We start from the raw sequence: 15,941 nt of genomic DNA, 5'->3' as shown, positions 1-15,941 counted from the left end.
CAAGGCCATCAAGAATGCTTGCATAACCACTGAGAGGTGAGTGTCGGGGACCCCTCAGATCATAGTGGCGAAGCGAGCGACAAAGTGAGAAAGGGATTCATCTTCATTCTAACTCAACCCGAAGAGCATGATCGCAGATGGTTTAGGTTGTTCGTTGGCCAATAAATTTAGCTCAAAATCTCTTGCGAGCTAATCAAAAGACGAGACTGAGTATAGCCTCAGTTAGCTGTACCACATCCGAGCCGAACCTCGGATGGTGGTGGGAAATGCATGACACTTGAGAGCATTGGAGGTGTCATAGAGGGCCATCTAGGCTCGGAATGCAGTGACATGCTCTACTGGGTTGGTGTAGCCATCATATGCCTCCAAGGTTGAGCGGCAGAAATTGAGGGGGATAGGTCTATCGTGGATTTCCTGGACAAAGAGGGACCTTATCGAGGAGCCTTCCCCGAGCTTTTCCTTCGATTTATGGAACACCCTTTGGACCTCGTATAGGCATTGATTCACTAGGCACAGTTGGGCCATGAACGGGCGTTTGTCGAATCAGACGATAAGGTGTCGGGCTCGGGGAAGGTCAGTGCAACATGCCTGAGTGCGGGGGTGCTGCACTCCACTGTGAGCGTCAAGTCTCCCGACTACTCCTCGGTCGGCGGATGGACATATGGATACTAAGGCAGTTGTCTGACTAGGGATGTGTCCTGGAACGCAAGGATGAACGTTGGCTGTGGGGAAGGTCGGTGCAACACACCTGAGTGCGAGAGTGCTGCACTCCACAATTGTCCTTGGGTCTCACAACTGCTCCTCGGTTAGCGAATAGAAGTTTGGAGCTTGAGGTAGTTTTCTAAATGGGGAGGTGTCGTGAGACTTAGGGATGAACGCCGACTAGATCGGTTATGGGGGAGGAGTAATATGTTGTGTAAGCTGAGGGATGAGGGGGATGTTCATCTGCATCATGGCGGCATTGGGGTTTATAACATAAGACTAGATAACATCACCGAATAAAAGGTTCCATTAAACATATTGTTTTGATAGAGTCAATCATTGTATTAGTACATGCGCTCGTAACGGGTTATTATATCTCTTTCATAAACTGAAATAAAGGAATTATCCATATTTTCGTTGCTCGAAGTAACGTAACAACAAACTGACATGTGTTAATATAACATAATATATCAATCGATCGATATCACAAAAGGTAATTCAACCACTACTTCACGTAAACGAAGGAAGGAAAGTTACGAGGATATAGAAATAAAGATGTCAGAAAATTTAGTAGAACACCAGCACAACAACATATGCCACTAAAGGAGTATCAATCAATAATAATGAAATTAAGGAAGAAGTCTCCCATAGGAACATCCCACCTCTCAATCTCCGACTTTTTTATTAGGTAGATAAGAAGGACATCAATTTGTAAACCCACCAAGATAGGGTATGCCCGAAAACTTGATCCACCGGTGACCTTGGATTAGGGAATTCACTGTGTACGCTTGAGCCGTCTGCCTGTTGATGACATGAAACCCAGGCCAATTCACCCTGCCGCTGGTCCCGGCACCGGGCCCACGGTTGCCATACTCGGCATAATATAGTGTGTTCAAAAACTGGTCGCCATCCCATGGCAACCATCCCTCCGGTTTGATCAAGTCGCCGATGGTTGATTCCATGATGATGGTCCTCGAGCGTGCCTTCCAAGGCCGACCAAGGTAGCTGGGGATCGTCAACCTGTCAGGGAACAAGCGCTTGTCGGGGACGATGCGGCAGTTTTGGATCACAAGTGCGGTCTCTTCCTTCTCCTCCTCTCGTCCGTGTGCTGTCACCGTGTTCTGTTGATTGTCCATGGGGCGCCGCACCACGATGAGGCAGTTTTGAAGAATGGTGGAGGAGTCACCGAAGATGAAGTCAACAGTCCCCGATACCACACAGTTGCGGTAGAACTGCCGATGGGCCTGCACGTAGAGAGTGTCCTGGAACGCATCCATACGACAGTTGAAGAAGGCTGACATGTCCCCTTTCACACGAAGCGCCACGGCTTGGTGCTTCTCTGGTCCAGCGGTGTTGCTGAACCCCATATACTTGCCAATAAAGCCCTGCCCTTCGGCAGCTGGAAAATGCCAATTGCATAAAACTTTAGGTCAGACATGCATATGTTTTGCTTCACTCTCGATATTTCATTGTCTCTACTATCAAGATTTAGTTTGGTGTAGTAAGTGTTATATAGATTGATTGCAGTAATATGTTTGCTATATCTAACTTAGGTCACAACTGATATGTCAGATGGTACGTGAGTAGATGTGAAACGTAGCATAATATAGGATTTATGAAAGCAAAGAAGGTCAGACCGAAGGTCGCTGTATTCATGGTTTGAACGCCATCGACGTTGTTCTTGCTGCCAGTCACGACTGTCTTCCTTGGTCCATCACCATACATGAACACGTTCACCTTGTCCTTGGTGACGAGGACATTCTCCTTGTAGATCCCGGCCTTGACGTAGATCACATAGCGGCCTGTGTACTTCTTGGGCATGGCATTGAGGGCAGCGTTGATAGTCTTATAGTCTCCACTCCCATCCTGAGCCACCACCATGTTAGGCTTCAACTCACCTCTCGCACTGGCAGCCAAGAGCTTCCTGTCATGGGCCGAGAACCACGTGGGATAACCCTTGGCATCGCTCCCCTGAGACAGTAGCCGGCGGCTGGCGATATTGGTCACGTTGATGGGGACTTGGAAGTTCTTGAATAATGAACTGAGCCCATCGACGATGGCAATGGCATTGCTGGTGACCTGAGAGGCCGTGACAAGCCCGTCCTTCATGGTCGAGTGTAGGTCGGGTTGAGTGATGCTATCGAGGCAGGTCTGCTGGTAGGAGATGACGGCTGAAAGCCAGCACTTGATGTCATCGGTCCTTCTCGCCAAACCGTCAAGGTCATGAGTCTCCGAGAAGGCAGCTTGTAGCTCCTCGGTGGCATCCTCGAAGAGTCGACGACAAATGTCGAACCCATCCTTGTTCATCGAGTCAGTGGCTTTCAAACTCACGTTGTTGGACAGGTGGGTGGCAGCTTCGATTTCTTTGATGGCAACCATGAAGGAAGCTTGTATGATCTCCTTGGGAGAGGCAGAGCCATTGATGGCAGCATTGAGGGTCCGTTCGCACACATCAGCGTAGTCAGTGGAGGCGCAGATGGCCGTCACGGACTTGGAGGAGGCGACAGGGGAATCGTCACTCGCCGCCCCTATCACGGCGGCCACAAGGAGGACCGCCGAGAGAGCACCCAAGACGGCCTTATTCGACATCTCTTTACGGTCCTCGTATTGTTTGCTAATCCAAGAGAAGCGTGTGCATTTACTTTGGATTGTGGACGGAGTGAAAGGAGGAAACCTAAGAAAGATACTTTGGGGACGGAGCTCCCCAAGTATCTGTCCGCCTGCCGTCGAGAGGAAGGAGAGGGCGTGCTTATATAACGGTCGAACTAACTGATAAAAAGGTAAAAGATGAGAGACCGTCGCGTCGGTTTTCTTTCTTGACTTCGTCCAGACGAACAATACGTGGATAAGAGCTCTTTTTGGCAATCGTTGCATTAATCTCGACGTTTTTTTAGCCATCTTAATTATCGGTTCTTGGCAATACATGCAGCTAAGCATAAAAATGCATGGTCTTCCCTGCAGTAAGGCGGGTAAACCGATCTCGTTCAGTGCTATATTAAGTTTCTTCGCCTCCTGGTTCGAAGGGAACGAGTCAATGGGAACGACAGAATTAGCGAGAAGCACGTCCTAACTAATGTGATTGAAAATGAAAACAACAGTATTCTTTCTCATCCATTATCATAAACTACGTAATTACAAGGTAATTGATTTATGAGTTTTAAAATCCAAAGCTGGTAAACACAATCTCGTGTCCTCTTAAGACATAAAATTTACAAACTTTTTTTTATCCTATCAAGGCATAAAAAGATATCTTTAACCCAACGAAAAGACTATTTTCACAAACTCCTTTCTCATCCTCTAAAATATAAAAATATATCTTAAATGTAATGCAAGAGACTTCTTTTGAACTACTCCAACTCATATTTGAGAATTTTAGATTACTAAATTGAGCGTCGGAGGGACCTAGTCAGGAAACCTCTTTTGACTTCGGTCTTCACATAGGTGATATCTCGGGAGCACGATATTTTCACCTCGAAGATTCTCTGGACAATCTTGTACGCATGGGTCTAGATCATATCGTGCTAACCAAGACATCAATAACATTTTGGTGCTAAATGAATTACTCGATATCGTCCGCCTACCAACCCTCTCAACGAATACTCGAGTGAGGAGGCCTTTTTTGTATATGGATACATCCACCTCAACTTAAATACCATCATGATATGAGCATCTATTCAATGACCTAGGCCTCTTGCCCGCTGAGGCAACCTTGAGCCACTTGCTTGTCTTTGCTGAGGTGTTCTTAAACCTCACCCAACAGGTGCAAACATTAATGGGCATGATAAAAGTTGTTATTTCGCTTTTGCCCCAACTAGCCCAATAAGCAACGCCACTATCTCAGCCGTGATTTGCAACTCAACTATCATTTGCATCGACAACCAACAGGAGAACATAATAAGATAAAAGGGGATAACGAAACGATACCAAGCCCGGTATTCTTATTCGACTAGTAATCCTTCCTAATGGTAGAGGTAGAGGACATCGACTGTGATGGCCTACTCAGCCACCATACCCCCTGAGCTAATGCTAATCAGGACTCTGGAGGTGGTGGCAGTGTAATGTTCAGCACCCTTGACTATCTCTTCAAGTATGTCAACAATGCTCATGGTGTTGATGTCCCCGAGGGCAATGGCTACGCCTCCCCGAAGCATTATGTCCTCGAGCTCAGTGACTTGGCCCCTTGAAGGTGACCAGTGACCACTTGGCCTTCCGCCTCCGTCCCTTTCATCCTTGTCTTCATTGATCTCTTGTACAATGCAAGAACAGCCTTGCCATTGACCTCGGGATGTCAAAGGTGATCTATAGGATCTAGATGCTATTGAATTCCATCTCTGTAAGGCGAGAGAAGGGGATATCTTCATGGTGCTTGGACGAATGGCTCTAGCAAGTCCACCCTAATCAATGCCCTCGTGAACCATATCATATAGCAAAGCCTGTAGGGTCCAATCACCTTAATGGTGAGAAGATTGAGGGTCAGCTCCTGAGGTGATCTTATTGGGAAATCACAAAGAGCATCACATGTATAATGAAAAAATAAAAACAAAACAAGTTTCCCAAAAGAATCATATTGAATCATTATGCAAAGATCGAGAGCGTAAAACTCATGAAAAACTAAAAACTACGTAAGATATACGATATAACCTCAACTAGGGGAGATCATATATCCCCTAAGAGTGCATATCCTACTAGTCATAGGTGTCCTGCATGCCAATCACGTGAGTGATGGCATGTGTGACACGCTAAGCAGTCTTTTTGCTTATTATTATTACTAATTTTTTTCTTATTTTATGTTGTATATTGCATATATTGTGATATCTATGGATCTGTGCAATAGGAGTTGGATCATGATGAGATCACGATAATGAGACCGAATTGCCTTTAAACACAAACCCTAAATAATCCTAATAGTAGGTTACTCGAGAGGGACATTAAGATAATCGGAAAAACTAGTATACTGTATACCCATCCATATGATAGAGGTGACTGATCTCATAGTTGCTCATGTGGAGACATTATATATATAGTACAAGTGCTCATTGGAGAATGAGTTCACTGATTTATCCGCCCATAAATTGTTGGATGGTTGATGATACCTCATTATCAGATAGTAATTCTGTGGTCTCAATTATATGTCTGATCTTTAGATTTAAAATACTAAAGATATCACGTATGAGTACTCCACTCTTTGATACCAGACTTATACGTCTGGACATTTCAAATCGAACACGACTGATCATCTGGTGTGGTAGCAAACCTTACAAGGGCAATTGAGTATCGATAGAGGATCATCCGCTCTCGGTGTCATGAGAGGAATATCTTATGTATTCTTGTTTAGGCAAATATGGCCATAGTCATTCGGATTGAGAGAGAAATAGTTTTCCTAGAGACTCCAATTAGAGCAAGACTTGAGTAGATTCTATGTGGGCCTGACAATACTATACTCGATATACGATCTTTGGGATATTAGATAGATGAGAGACTATAAATAATGATAATTAAGGATAAATAAGTCTAATAGATTAGATCCTCTTGTATTGTTTGGGGACTACGACATAGTGACCTAGTATGTTCATAATCGATGAGTCGCGTGAATTATTATAAAGATAATAATTCATTGAATTAGAAGGAGTTCTGATAGGTATGACTCATAGCTAGCTCGATATTGGGTCTAGAGAGTCATACACATTTGGTATATGTTATGACGAGTAGATGTTCGGATATGACATATTCGTTGGTGCCCTTATCTTATTGAATATTTAGTAAGTCCCTGAATTATAGGATCTTGTGGATAAGATCTAATAAGAGCTAATAAGATACTATTTGATAGAGAAATATTAATTAAGAGGATTAGGTAATTGGATAGAGATTCAGTACCTAATAGGGCATAATCCAATAGGGTTAAGTAGCACGAACCTCTATAAATAGGAGGGCCCAAAAGGTGGCATAGGCTAGTCATCTGTTGGCCGTCTCTCCTATTCTCTTCCCTCTTCTCTCCTCCTCCACTGGCAGCCCTAGTTGAGGGCGTATGGATAGTAGGAAGGGCCGACCCCTTTTTTATCATGTGATGCGCATGGAGAGAAAGATTGTGCAGTGATTTTATGAGCATCATCACCACATCTACCATATGAATCACCACTAGAGATGATGACAATTGACCTCCTTCATCTACTCCTATAGATTTAGGAACTTTCAAGGATGTACGATCTCCATATGTAACAAATTTCACTTGATACACGTGATTTTTTATTTTCACATTTTGTGCACTAATCTTCATACGACGATGAGATACTTTTTTTTGGGAAATCTATGCTTTTGCTTTCTAGTCGTCAATTATCATATGTTACTATAATTAGACTTCCTAATAGTGATATCAAAGTCAGTTTGATTCATGCGACGATTGGTTTTTAAACTACGTGTGTTGATGAATCGCGTAGAATTATTTTATATGCGATTGCTGTGATTTTTGTCATAGTTTTTTCAGATTTGGATCTCGCTATTGAGAGGTATTTTAGGAAAAGCTTTTGACATTAAAATTGTTGACGCACAAGAGAGAGAAAAGGGTAGCAATTATTATTACCCTATGGATCGGTCAAGGCTGCTTGTAACCTTAGCAAACCGAGAGTAGCCATGTTGCTCTCGGCTAGGCAGACTAGAGCCCCTATAGCCAGGGATTACTAGTTGCATGGGGAACCCCTACAACTAGAGTTTCCTAGAGCATAGGTGTCCATATAGCTCCTACTACATGGGGCAAGCTGGCGGCTAGGGTTTCCTAGCTACAAAGGGGTCATTAGGGGCTAGGGATTCCTAGCCACCCAAGGCTGTCCTAAGGCCAAGGTTTCCTAGCCACATGGGGCACCTTAGGATAGGGTACCCTAAAAATTCTATAAAATAATTAATTAAATAGTATTATTATTATTATTATTATTATTATTATTATTATTATTACTACTATTACTATTATTATTATTATTATTAGTATTATTATTATTATTATTATTATTAGTATTATTATTATTATTATTATTATTATTAGTATTATTATTATTATTATTATTATTATTATTATTATTATTATTATTATTATTATTATTATTATTATTATCTAGTAGTCCTATATGTTGATGTATACATGTGATGTATGATGTGCACGGATGATCATGAATTGTATGATGTGATGTGATTATTATTCTTATTGAGGCATACGAGTCTCTATTTTTTCTTATTTATCATCGGGCCTACGTGCTTGTGATTATATTGTAATCGCACGAGGAGACATGACGGAAGCGTGGAGGTGATAGCGGGACCCATGAGACCGAGATGGACTATCGCGATACATTAAGATGCGACGAGATACTAGCGAAATTGATGAGGACAAGACGAACGATCATAAGACATGGAGATGTGCCGATGCACACATAGATCGTGATGTGAGTGATTGAGCCCACTAGCTCAGGCTTGATCATATTAGGCTGTGGTCCATGATCATTTGGTGTGATTACTCATGTGATGTGTGATTGCTTATATATATATATATATATATATATATATATATATATATATATATATATATATATATATATATATATATATATATTACATACGATGTAGATATATATTAAATATGTATATGTGACACATCATATTATGAGATTAAATCAAAATCCTCTCTTTTGATAATATTAAGTCGGTAAGCATGAGGTAGGTAATTAAATTAACCCACACAGCCTTCCATTGTTATAAGGAGAAATAAATTTCTGACATAGATTGAGTTGGTTAAGTCGCTCGAGGCTCATCTATATTACGATTTGAGATCTTGTTTATGACATAGAGATATCACCGGTGACCTAATAATCTGGTATGCTTCGTTAAGTCCCTCGAGGGCGTATTATCAAATCAGACTTATCTTATAATGATGATGATGATTTAACCGAATATATTAGTTGGTCAAGTCTTTCGAGGCCATCATGGTTCAAAGGCAAAATAGGATGAGAATCATATTGAGTTATGATCAGTAAGACTTGGCTACCTTTTCGGGCTTAGTGTGATTGGTTGAGTCCCTCAAGGTTATACTAAGACATCGATTGGATCCCGATCCCCACTAGAGATCCACTAGGGGTTCTCCAATTCACATACCGGAGGGAGTTATGTTTCATAAGAAAATAGTGGGAGTAGATTTAGATAGAAGTTTCTTGATTGTTTAATTTTTGGTAAAAAAGTAATGATGGTGATGACTTAACTGAACATTATGGTTGGTCAAGTCTCTCGAGGCCATGATGGTTCAGAGGTCAAATAGAATGAGAATCACAAATAGTTATAATCAATAAGAGTTAGCAACCTTTTCGAGCTTAGTGTGATTGGTCGAGTCTCTCGAGGTTACACTAAGACATCAATTGGATCCCGATCCCCACTAGTGATCCACTAGTGGGTCATTGATTCATATATCGGAGGGAGTTGTGTATTTCATGAGAAAATAGTAAGAGTAGATTAATATAGAACTTCATATCTTGATTATTTATTTATTTCTGCAATATCTTTTGTCAAAAACATGTCCATTTCAAATCCCTTATTTGACATACTTGATGTCAACCACCTCATCGGTCCAAACTATATGGATATGCTCCATAACTTGAGAATCGTTTTTACGATAGAGAAAATCATGTATGTCTTTGACACAATGATGCCCATGCTAAGGAAGGGGCAAGTGAGGATAAGATTATTTGCTACGTAAAGTACATAGATGACTCCACTTTTGCTCAATGTTACATGTTCGGTTTCATGACTCTCGAGTTACAAAGGCAGTATGAAAGGATAGATACCAGATCTATTCTCCTGCATCTCCGTAAATTGTTTGAGGAACAAAGAAGAACTTAGTGATATGAGATATCTAATAGTCTCTTCCGCGCCAAAATAACTGAGGGTACACCGATTCAGAATCATATCCTTAAGATGATTGAGTAGATAGAGAAGCACATGAGTCTAGGAATGGACCTAGAGGATAACCTGTGTGTGGATCTTTTCCTTTAGTTTCTTCTATATTCTTTTTCGTACTTTATTATGAATTTTAACATGAACAAGTTTACGGTGACTCTACCTAAGCTCCTCAATATGTTGAGGGAGGCTAAGAGCGTCATTAAGAAAGAAAAGCCAGTTTCTATGCTGGTGAGACCAAAAATAAAAGGAAGACAAAGAAATCCCTTAAGAAGGGCAAGGGCAAATCGGGTAAAAGAAAGGTTGATAAAAAGAACTCGATAAAGGACAAAAACTAATGCTTCTACTATGACAAAGACAAGCACTAGAAGAGGAACTACAAAAAGTACCTTATAGAAAAGACAAAACAGTAGGTTGGAGAAGCTTCATGCATAATCATGATTGATCTCTATTTGTTAAAAAATTATGATAGTGCATGGGTATTGAATATCGGTAGTGCACCTCATATCTGCAATTCATTACAGGTTCTGATAAAACCTAAGAGATTAGCAAAAGGCACGGTGGACCTCAAGATGGGAAAAAACACAATGGTTATCGTTGGAGAAGTCACCCTACAATTGCCTAGTGGAGCTTTACTTATATTATATGCTTGTTATTTTGTTCCTTTAATTATCAAAAATATTATTTTTAATTTTTATTTGATACATTATATATATATTAGTTTTTAAGAATAATTATTTTTCATTGATCTTAGATGATGAGATTATCAATAGATGAATATTAAATAATAATTTATTCATATTAGATTTTCCTCTCCACGCACACCACAAGGATGCACTATGAACAAGAAGGGGCCAGCCCTTCTTGTTGACCATACGCCTCAAATTGAGGCTATCGACTAGGAAGGAGAGGAGAGGTAGGAGAGGGAGGAGAATAGGAGGGGTGGCCGCGAGGAGACTAATCTATGCCACTTTTTGGCCCCTCTTATTTATAGAGGTTCTTACCACTCAACCCTAATGGATCTTATCATATTGGGTACTAAAGCTCTATCCAATTGCCCAAACCTCTTAGATTAGTGGATCTCTATCTAATAATATCTATTTAGTCGTATTGAGTCTCACCCAAAAGATCCAATAATTTAGGGGCTTACTAGACATCTAATAAAATAGAAGCTCTAACGAATATCTCATATCCGAACCTTTACCCGTCGCAACACCTATCAATAGGCCTTTGATTAAGTTGTCATGGTTACACATAAAACTAACTCAATTAAACTCTAAACTACTTCGATCATGACACAACAATTATAAATCATGAAGCCTACGTTATCCAGTATGTCATTAGATCATCTAGCACTTCGTCTGAGCCTTCGTAGCATTATCCTTTCTTTTGGTGTATTACCCGATCCATCATTATGTTGACCTCCCATAAAATCCAATCTTCTTGCTGCAATACCCGATACTTCCAGCCCGATGCCCGAACTAATGGCACGAAGTTCATCCTCCGGAATGTCGACCAATCTCTAACATGATGTTCTCCAACCCAACGTATGATTCTACTTCAATGAATCAAGTCCATGATCGAAGTTTATCTTGCGTCACTCATCTTAAATACTTGTTAGTTCATAAATTCATCAATTGATTTCAACATCAAACACTTTTGTGGTCCTCATGTTTTCTTGCCACTAGTACCACGGTAGTAACATATTGGTTGGCGTACTAAAGCATCTCGGGAATAGTCATTGGTGGCTTCCCAACCAGTGACAAAAAGAATCATGATGATCACAAGGCCATCAAGAATGCTTGCATAACCACTGAGAGGTGAGTGTCGGGGACCCCTCAGATCATAGTGGCGAAGCGAGCGACAAAGTGAGAAAGGGATTCATCTTCATTCTAACTCAACCCGAAGAGCATGATCGCAGATGGTTTAGGTTGTTCGTTGGCCAATAAATTTAGCTCAAAATCTCTTGCGAGCTAATCAAAAGACGAGACTGAGTATAGCCTCAGTTAGCTGTACCACATCCGAGCCGAACCTCGGATGGTGGTGGGAAATGCATGACACTTGAGAGCATTGGAGGTGTCATAGAGGGCCATCTAGGCTCGGAATGCAGTGACATGCTCTACTGGGTTGGTGTAGCCATCATATGCCTCCAAGGTTGAGCGGCAGAAATTGAGGGGGATAGGTCTATCGTGGATTTCCTGGACAAAGAGGGACCTTATCGAGGAGCCTTCCCCGAGCTTTTCCTTCGATTTATGGAACACCCTTTGGACCTCGTATAGGCATTGATTCACTAGGCACAGTTGGGCCATGAACGGGCGTTTGTCGAATCAGACGATAAGGTGTCGGGCTCGGGGAAGGTCGGTGCAACATGCCTGAGTGCGGGGGTGCTGCACTCCACTGTGAGCGTCAAGTCTCCCGACTACTCCTCGGTCGGCGGATGGACATATGGATACTAAGGCAGTTGTCTGACTAGGGATGTGTCCTGGAACGCAAGGATGAACGTTGGCTGTGGGGAAGGTCGGTGCAACACACCTGAGTGCGAGAGTGCTGCACTCCACAATTGTCCTTGGGTCTCACAACTGCTCCTCGGTTAGCGAATAGAAGTTTGGAGCTTGAGGTAGTTTTCTAAATGGGGAGGTGTCGTGAGACTTAGGGATGAACGCCGACTAGATCGGTTATGGGGGAGGAGTAATATGTTGTGTAAGCTGAGGGATGAGGGGGATGTTCATCTGCATCATGGCGGCATTGGGGTTTATAACATAAGACTAGATAACATCACCGAATAAAAGGTTCCATTAAACATATTGTTTTGATAGAGTCAATCATTGTATTAGTACATGCGCTCGTAACGGGTTATTATATCTCTTTCATAAACTGAAATAAAGGAATTATCCATATTTTCGTTGCTCGAAGTAACGTAACAACAAACTGACATGTGTTAATATAACATAATATATCAATCGATCGATATCACAAAAGGTAATTCAACCACTACTTCACGTAAACGAAGGAAGGAAAGTTACGAGGATATAGAAATAAAGATGTCAGAAAATTTAGTAGAACACCAGCACAACAACATATGCCACTAAAGGAGTATCAATCAATAATAATGAAATTAAGGAAGAAGTCTCCCATAGGAACATCCCACCTCTCAATCTCCGACTTTTTTATTAGGTAGATAAGAAGGACATCAATTTGTAAACCCACCAAGATAGGGTATGCCCGAAAACTTGATCCACCGGTGACCTTGGATTAGGGAATTCACTGTGTACGCTTGAGCCGTCTGCCTGTTGATGACATGAAACCCAGGCCAATTCACCCTGCCGCTGGTCCCGGCACCGGGCCCACGGTTGCCATACTCGGCATAATATAGTGTGTTCAAAAACTGGTCGCCATCCCATGGCAACCATCCCTCCGGTTTGATCAAGTCGCCGATGGTTGATTCCATGATGATGGTCCTCGAGCGTGCCTTCCAAGGCCGACCAAGGTAGCTGGGGATCGTCAACCTGTCAGGGAACAAGCGCTTGTCGGGGACGATGCGGCAGTTTTGGATCACAAGTGCGGTCTCTTCCTTCTCCTCCTCTCGTCCGTGTGCTGTCACCGTGTTCTGTTGATTGTCCATGGGGCGCCGCACCACGATGAGGCAGTTTTGAAGAATGGTGGAGGAGTCACCGAAGATGAAGTCAACAGTCCCCGATACCACACAGTTGCGGTAGAACTGCCGATGGGCCTGCACGTAGAGAGTGTCCTGGAACGCATCCATACGACAGTTGAAGAAGGCTGACATGTCCCCTTTCACACGAAGCGCCACGGCTTGGTGCTTCTCTGGTCCAGCGGTGTTGCTGAACCCCATATACTTGCCAATAAAGCCCTGCCCTTCGGCAGCTGGAAAATGCCAATTGCATAAAACTTTAGGTCAGACATGCATATGTTTTGCTTCACTCTCGATATTTCATTGTCTCTACTATCAAGATTTAGTTTGGTGTAGTAAGTGTTATATAGATTGATTGCAGTAATATGTTTGCTATATCTAACTTAGGTCACAACTGATATGTCAGATGGTACGTGAGTAGATGTGAAACGTAGCATAATATAGGATTTATGAAAGCAAAGAAGGTCAGACCGAAGGTCGCTGTATTCATGGTTTGAACGCCATCGACGTTGTTCTTGCTGCCAGTCACGACTGTCTTCCTTGGTCCATCACCATACATGAACACGTTCACCTTGTCCTTGGTGACGAGGACATTCTCCTTGTAGATCCCGGCCTTGACGTAGATCACATAGCGGCCTGTGTACTTCTTGGGCATGGCATTGAGGGCAGCGTTGATAGTCTTATAGTCTCCACTCCCATCCTGAGCCACCACCATGTTAGGCTTCAACTCACCTCTCGCACTGGCAGCCAAGAGCTTCCTGTCATGGGCCGAGAACCACGTGGGATAACCCTTGGCATCGCTCCCCTGAGACAGTAGCCGGCGGCTGGCGATATTGGTCACGTTGATGGGGACTTGGAAGTTCTTGAATAATGAACTGAGCCCATCGACGATGGCAATGGCATTGCTGGTGACCTGAGAGGCCGTGACAAGCCCGTCCTTCATGGTCGAGTGTAGGTCGGGTTGAGTGATGCTATCGAGGCAGGTCTGCTGGTAGGAGATGACGGCTGAAAGCCAGCACTTGATGTCATCGGTCCTTCTCGCCAAACCGTCAAGGTCATGAGTCTCCGAGAAGGCAGCTTGTAGCTCCTCGGTGGCATCCTCGAAGAGTCGACGACAAATGTCGAACCCATCCTTGTTCATCGAGTCAGTGGCTTTCAAACTCACGTTGTTGGACAGGTGGGTGGCAGCTTCGATTTCTTTGATGGCAACCATGAAGGAAGCTTGTATGATCTCCTTGGGAGAGGCAGAGCCATTGATGGCAGCATTGAGGGTCCGTTCGCACACATCAGCGTAGTCAGTGGAGGCGCAGATGGCCGTCACGGACTTGGAGGAGGCGACAGGGGAATCGTCACTCGCCGCCCCTATCACGGCGGCCACAAGGAGGACCGCCGAGAGAGCACCCAAGACGGCCTTATTCGACATCTCTTTACGGTCCTCGTATTGTTTGCTAATCCAAGAGAAGCGTGTGCATTTACTTTGGATTGTGGACGGAGTGAAAGGAGGAAACCTAAGAAAGATACTTTGGGGACGGAGCTCCCCAAGTATCTGTCCGCCTGCCGTCGAGAGGAAGGAGAGGGCGTGCTTATATAACGGTCGAACTAACTGATAAAAAGGTAAAAGATGAGAGACCGTCGCGTCGGTTTTCTTTCTTGACTTCGTCCAGACGAACAATACGTGGATAAGAGCTCTTTTTGGCAATCGTTGCATTAATCTCGACGTTTTTTTAGCCATCTTAATTATCGGTTCTTGGCAATACATGCAGCTAAGCATAAAAATGCATGGTCTTCCCTGCAGTAAGGCGGGTAAACCGATCTCGTTCAGTGCTATATTAAGTTTCTTCGCCTCCTGGTTCGAAGGGAACGAGTCAATGGGAACGACAGAATTAGCGAGAAGCACGTCCTAACTAATGTGATTGAAAATGAAAACAACAGTATTCTTTCTCATCCATTATCATAAACTACGTAATTACAAGGTAATTGATTTATGAGTTTTAAAATCCAAAGCTGGTAAACACAATCTCGTGTCCTCATAAGACATAAAATTTACAAACTTTTTTTTATCCTATCAAGGCATAAAAAAATATCTTAAACCCTACGTAAGAGACTATTTTCACAAACTCGTTTCTCATCCTCGAAAATATAAAAATATATCTTAAATGCAAAAATATATTTTAAATGTGATGCAAGAGACTTCGTTTGAACTATTCCAACTCACATTTGAGAACTTTAGATTACTAAATTGAGCGTCGGAGGGACCTAGTCAGGAAACCTATTTTGACCTCGGTCTTCACATAGGTGATGACATCTCAAGAGCACGATATTTTCACCTCAAAGATACTTTGGACAATCTTATACACATGGGTCTAGATCATGTCGTGCTAACCAAGACGTCAATAATATTTTTTCCTAACATTTTAATGCTAGAGGAAGGGCCCGATGTCGTCTGCCTACCAACCCTCTCAACGAATGCTCGAGTGAGGAGGTCTTTTTTGTCTATAGATACATCCATCTCAGCTTATATACCAACAAGATATGAGCATCTATTCAATGACCTAGGCCTCTTACCCGTTGAGACAACCTCGAGTCACTTACTTGTCCTTACTGAGGTGTTCTTAAACCTCACTCAACAGGTGCATACATTAATGGGCACGATTGGGAT

At 42.7% G+C, this 15,941-nt stretch overlaps 2 protein-coding genes across 2 annotated transcripts; both read right to left on the bottom strand.

Annotated features, from left to right (window-relative positions):
• Positions 1-1,406: 1,406 nt before the first annotated feature.
• LOC135677588 (pectinesterase-like) lies at positions 1,407-3,447 on the bottom strand. Its single transcript, XM_065189949.1, has 2 exons — positions 2,340-3,447; positions 1,407-2,101 (listed from the first exon to the last, which is right to left on the bottom strand). Exons 1-2 carry the CDS (start codon positions 3,289-3,291, stop codon positions 1,407-1,409), a joined length of 1,647 nt encoding a protein of 548 aa, XP_065046021.1. The 5' UTR covers positions 3,292-3,447.
• A 9,263-nt stretch (positions 3,448-12,710) lies between these two features.
• On the bottom strand, positions 12,711-14,861 carry LOC135677898 (pectinesterase-like). The gene is made up of 2 exons (XM_065190311.1): positions 13,754-14,861; positions 12,711-13,515 (listed from the first exon to the last, which is right to left on the bottom strand). The coding sequence occupies exons 1-2, from the start codon at positions 14,703-14,705 to the stop codon at positions 12,821-12,823; spliced, it is 1,647 nt and encodes a 548-aa protein (XP_065046383.1). The 5' UTR covers positions 14,706-14,861; the 3' UTR covers positions 12,711-12,820.
• Between the last annotated feature and the right edge of the window lie 1,080 nt (positions 14,862-15,941).

Source organism: Musa acuminata, chromosome BXJ1-6, assembly GCF_036884655.1.
Source record: "Musa acuminata AAA Group cultivar baxijiao chromosome BXJ1-6, Cavendish_Baxijiao_AAA, whole genome shotgun sequence".
In the NCBI taxonomy this organism is placed as follows: domain Eukaryota; kingdom Viridiplantae; phylum Streptophyta; class Magnoliopsida; order Zingiberales; family Musaceae; genus Musa; species Musa acuminata.
This window is presented reverse-complemented; position numbering and strand designations above follow the sequence as displayed.

Bases quoted from the DNA above. Each gene is read 5' to 3' on its own strand.
- LOC135677898 (XM_065190311.1), bottom strand. From the start codon at position 14,705: ATGTCGAATAAGGCCGTCTTGGGTGCTCTCTCGGCGGTCCTCCTTGTG. The intron at 13,516-13,753 runs GTCTGACCTTCT...GGCATTTTCCAG, and splicing joins CATGAATACAGCGACCTTCG to CTGCCGAAGGGCAGGGCTTT.
- LOC135677588 (XM_065189949.1), bottom strand. From the start codon at position 3,291: ATGTCGAATAAGGCCGTCTTGGGTGCTCTCTCGGCGGTCCTCCTTGTG. The intron at 2,102-2,339 runs GTCTGACCTTCT...GGCATTTTCCAG, and splicing joins CATGAATACAGCGACCTTCG to CTGCCGAAGGGCAGGGCTTT.